This window comes from Nestor notabilis, unplaced genomic scaffold (assembly GCF_000696875.1).
Source record: "Nestor notabilis isolate BGI_N333 unplaced genomic scaffold, ASM69687v1 scaffold14476, whole genome shotgun sequence".
Lineage (NCBI taxonomy): Eukaryota > Metazoa > Chordata > Aves > Psittaciformes > Psittacidae > Nestor > Nestor notabilis.
In genome coordinates, this window is record NW_009932640.1 from 49,911 (window position 1) to 55,277 (window position 5,367).

Genomic DNA, 5,367 nt, shown 5'->3' on the forward strand with positions numbered 1-5,367 from the left:
TGTCTAACTTTTACCCTCTCAGCATGGATCAGCAGAACACCCTCTTTTGGGGTGAATGGGATTTTTTTAAAAACATTAATCATCCTACGTACATCAGCAATGCAGGATTGTTAGGAACAAAAATATATGGAAGTGTCACAACCTATAGTACACTTTTTAGTAGGAAAACCCAGAATATTTTCTCTACCGGGAAGTTACTGCAAGGAAGAAAAAGACAGTTTTTGCTCTATCCCCACCTTATGGCTAGAAAAAGAATTGTCCTATTGCAGCATATATACTTCTGAATATTTTGCCTTTATTGTATCACAATAACCAGAGAATATTTACTATTTGCATCATGCAACTTAAGACTGTTTTTAGCTGTGTTTAACTGTGCACTCCTCCACATACGAGCACAATGAAACTCCACGGCATAAATGTCATCTCTAGCTCCACTGTTGATTTTCTGAATCAAAACAGCAAACAATGTTCCAACATAACTTTAGATTCAAATAGAACAGTAATTACTTGGGCCCTGACCCTAAAAATATAGACGTTCAGATATTCCTGTTGACTCTTTCAGGAGTTGAACAGCCAGCTCTCTCCATAGATCTAACCCTCACTGATACACCATTCTTAATAGTCACACTTTTTAAAAATACTTTTAAACCTAATAATCAGATTATTTATACCACTCAGGAATATTAAACTTACATGCCCTACAAACTAAACCAGAAATATTTATGAATCTAGTTTTAAAACCTTTAACAACTACCTTCTCCCTTCACTTATCCTGCAAGCAAAATGTTGAGAGCTAAAATAGTGTATACTCGTGAGAAGACAGTCAAGTTGGCAAGCAGCAGGTCCTCTCCCATCAGTCACTCTATACATGACAGGAAACAAAAACAGCAGCAACACCACCCCACAAATGAAAACACAGCTTTCCCTCATCACCCACTTACCAGTAAACACTTTTCTTCTCTTTTTGTGCCTTAATCACCTGTGATACCACTCAGTGGCCTAGGGACTAATATCAGCTACATGAAAAACCAAAAACCAAGACAAGGGCCACCTGAACTTTTCCACATTCTTCTATTTCTCCATTTTGACTTTTCCCTCTTTATTGATGGTCATATTGAAAAGGCAGAATAGGACATGAAATAGAACACTGGGAAAGCTACAAAAAGAAAAGAGAATGGAAAAACTGGATAATGTCTTAGTGAGCCTTTAGTTTTTTAGGCCGTCTATTCCACTTTCCTAAGGAAATGAAGAATCACAACTGTCTCCGAGCACCTCTCCTTCCCAAAATCTCTTGAACCTTTAAAACAAGAGAAAATTCTATAGTAAGTCAATAGTCTCAATGGTTTCCATAAACTAAATTTTTCCAGCTTTCATGAAACAGCTGAGTAGATGAGATTCCTTAATAACGCATCAGCATGACTCCTCTCAGTAATTCCTGCCTTTTTCCTCCTAATGGCAGAGTATCAGCACAGTAATTCAAATAAGAGAACCCCACTTCATTAGGCCTTCTACCACAGATCTACTTTAAAAAGACATCTTCCAGAACTATGTGCTTTGATGTTTTGTCATTAAATATTCAATAACAAAATTGGAAGTGTTCATGGGTATTTAGACAACACTGCTGTTAAGGAGTTTTGGTTTCAAAAATCCTGTAAGGTTTAATGGGTAGAGAAGAGACCCTATGTATACCCATGAAGGAGTACAGAAGAGCTGCCAAACATGAATATAATTAATCTTAGGGTGAACATTCAAGAAGATACTAGGAAAATGTAATAGCATTGTATATTTCTGTATGCTTAACCACAGTACATCAGCCACCTTAATCTTCCATAAGCATTTATTTAATGTTTAACAGTGAAACCTGAATACTTGGCAAACTGTTTGGGTCTTCTGAATACCTGTCTGCTTCAAGTATTATGAAACATTCACAAGGCAGGACACATTCTGACTCAAACTTCTCAGGGCTTAAGAAAAAAACTACCTTCTTAACTATGAATACAGGCCAAAACCACTGTACGAAATATATTAAAAGTACACGGGTGGCTGGTTTAACCCTTCCTTACCTCCATTCGCCAATGGGATCTGATCATCCATCTACTACATGAGAATGAGAACATTCTACTAAGCTCAGCGTGGATCTTTCTCTTAGGCAAATCAAAAAAGAAAAACTCACACTGGACATCAAAACAAGTTCCAGAAAAGCTATGGCACTCAAACAACTGTACAATGAGGAAAGGTATATATGGTTATATAGGACTATAAGAAAATATTTCAGGAAAAATGTAAGAGAAAACATTTATAACAAAAGAAAAATCTAGTGATGCAATAACACCACTATTATTGTTGTTAGATCATGTACTGTAATTACAAAGAAATATACACATCTAGCCAGATCTTATTCCTGAGAATATAATTCAGATTATTAAATTCAAATATCCTTTACATATATATGTTCTCAGCTTTCTTTGTGGATTCCAAGAGCAGAAAAGAAAATGCAGAATATGGAATCTAGTCAACATTACAAGAAGCAGACTGAACTATGTCCTGTGAGTTAAGAGTCATCCTTCTTTTCTGCATATCATAAAAAGATGACTTTTCACAGGTTGTACAGGATTTTTAAAAGTATATGTACATGATTTGAAATTTGAAGTTCTCGCATTGCTCCAGTTCTCTTAGACTACAAAAATATTTAAAGCACAATTCTTTTTTGCTGAATTTCTAGGATATACTCAGTAACATGTTAAACAAATTGGTCTACTCAATACATAATGTTTTCAGAAGTTCTTTATTTTAAGAACAGCTCACTGTGCATATGAAAGACCAGTTACCACATATTCCACAAAGCTTTATTATCAACTGAAACTGTGATATAAAACTACATCTTTATCAAAAGATTTATTAAGTAAAGTGTTCAGCAACTGTTTTAGAACATTAGAGACAGAACATGATTTTAATTTAAGAAATTATTCTATATAATGTACATTTCCGGTCTTTTGACAAGTTAGGATGACACTCGGAGCGAGGAGGAAGTAGCTTGGCATGCTTGCCAACTTATCTTCACTATTTGTACAGGATCTAACGTCAAACACCTCATTGTGCCAGATCTTTTCTTTTTCATAATGTGCATCTGTCCACACCAACTGAATTAGAGACCACCAAGTTGTTGTAAGATTGTTAAATTATTTTTTTAAGAAACAACAAGATACTCAGAGTCAGAAGATAGACATCGATAAAACTATACATATACTTCCACAACTGCAAAAGCTGGGTCATAGGATCTCACGTCACCAAGAAAAAAAATGTTAAAGCAGGCTTTGAAAATCCAGTGGTCTGTTTTCTAGCCTCTGCTTTTCTTTAAAATAACCTGCAAAAAGAAAAAAGTGTATTTATCACTGCTTTTATCACTACAATCCAGGCAGCAGTAGAAGACCCAAAACGCTAGGCTACTCAGAACAAAGGTTAACCTAGCCAAACAGTCTGTTTCCAAGAGCAGAGTCACCAAGAGTAAAAGTCTAGGGAAAAAGTTATAAATAAAGCAAAGCCATACAGAAAAATGCCATATCAGAAAGTATTTTGTTTTTAAATATGCACATTCATAACCAAGAATTCTGTAAAATAAAAAGCTTATTTTAAAAATGAATGCTGAGAAACAACAATGATGTTCTCAAGCCTTCAACAGATTCCTTGAAGCTCTTAACTATTAGGCCGGGGAGGGGGGAAGTAAAAAGTTTGCAATTATACAGCTACTCTAAATTTGTGCTCAAATTTTGTTTGTAATGCTTTATTTCTTTCTACATCAAAAGTGCCCAGACCCTTGAAAGGACATCTTTGGTTTGGAGTTTAAGTTGAAAAATGAACTTCAAAGCCCAAGTGGGACCATTTAAGTGTTAAAATTATTTAAGCACAGGCAGTTTTGCCTTTCTCATCTTAAAAAAAGAATAATAAATGGAGCACAAAAATGTTCAGATGATGTTAAGATTGCAGTTTAAAAGAAATTACAAATGCTAAGATTCAACTGTAACATTAACTTGGCTACCGTACACATCCTGTATATTTTCTGTTACTATAGTAATAGAAAGTATCAAACTAAACATTTCACCAGACAGAAAAAAATACTGAAGATAAACAGAAGCCACAGGACCCAAATATCAGATAACATGGAATTTTACTCTTACAATTTACCCAGCAGTAGTAGGTAGTTGAACAGATAAATTGAAGAGACTGGGTTCCTTCATGAAGCCTAACTAAAGCAGACATATCCTGGTAAGTGAAATGAACTACAGAATACAAAAGGATTTCAGTCATACTTTGACACTACTCTAATTCTTTCTAGAGAAAGAAAGCTGCAATCTTTTGCATGTACACGAAACTTACCCAGCTCTGTAATGCAGAGGATTCCTCCTTCACAGATACTCATACAGCAATGTTTGTTATGCTGAACTACCCACACAGCAACCCACAGTTTAATCCTCCCTTATTTCCTTCCTTGCCGAACACAACATCACACAAAGAATCTGCTCAAGTAGTATCCACACAATGCTGCAAGAATCCACTTCAAACATCTTTTACACTAAGCAGGTAAGAACTGAAGGTATAAGAAGATATCTGAACCTCTCGGAACTATTTCTCACTTGTTCCGTAAAGTTTCATTTATGTTACTGAAGTTAAGACAGCATGCTTCCTCAATATAGTGCCATCTGAAATAAAGATCCTCCAACTTTGGAATTTGCTCCTGTTCCCTGGGCTTTCAGCCCATGGATGCTTGCTGGTAGACTACTGCATAGACTTACCCACATATTGAAGCAATGAATTTAAACACGGAATAATCAAGAAAAATAGGGCTATATTTAATAGAGCAAGGAGAGTTAATCTGATATCTTGGTAACAGTGAATTACGCCAAGGCTGGATTAAAGAACACTACATTTCTGCAGGTTGTGGAAAACATATTTAACACAGAAAACTTCTGTATATGCTGTCATAATGCATTTTATAGTAAACAAAAAAGAAAATATTACAAATGTTCTATTACCTTTGCTGCAAATATAACATGCTCAGGTTTAATTATTCTACTTCTGTTCTGAAAAGCATTTGTCCTGGCTTCTTCTGCTAGCCGACGGAGAAACAGTAAGAAGTTCAAATGCACCTTTAAAAGAGGGAAGAAAAAAAAAAAAAAAACAACAAACTCAAGAAGGATTCAAACTCTTTAAGCAGTTTGTTTTTTCATAGGGTCATTGTTTGAGACAGAGATTTGAATATTAGACTGTTTCAAAATTCCTGAAAATTGTACTCGGGAAAACAAAATAACACTCAGATCAAGTCTTAATAAATTCCCAAGACATTCCTTACTGACAGACTCTTGTAAATAT

General features: G+C 35.2%; 1 protein-coding gene across 1 annotated transcript; it reads right to left on the bottom strand.

Annotated features, from left to right (window-relative positions):
• Positions 1-3,337: 3,337 nt before the first annotated feature.
• Positions 3,338-5,144, bottom strand: CENPW (centromere protein W; the record flags this gene model as incomplete). The annotated part of the gene is made up of 2 exons (XM_010016510.1): positions 3,338-3,364; positions 5,031-5,144. Coding segments are annotated over 2 exons (141 nt in total), but the record flags the coding sequence as incomplete, so codon positions are not given.
• Between the last annotated feature and the right edge of the window lie 223 nt (positions 5,145-5,367).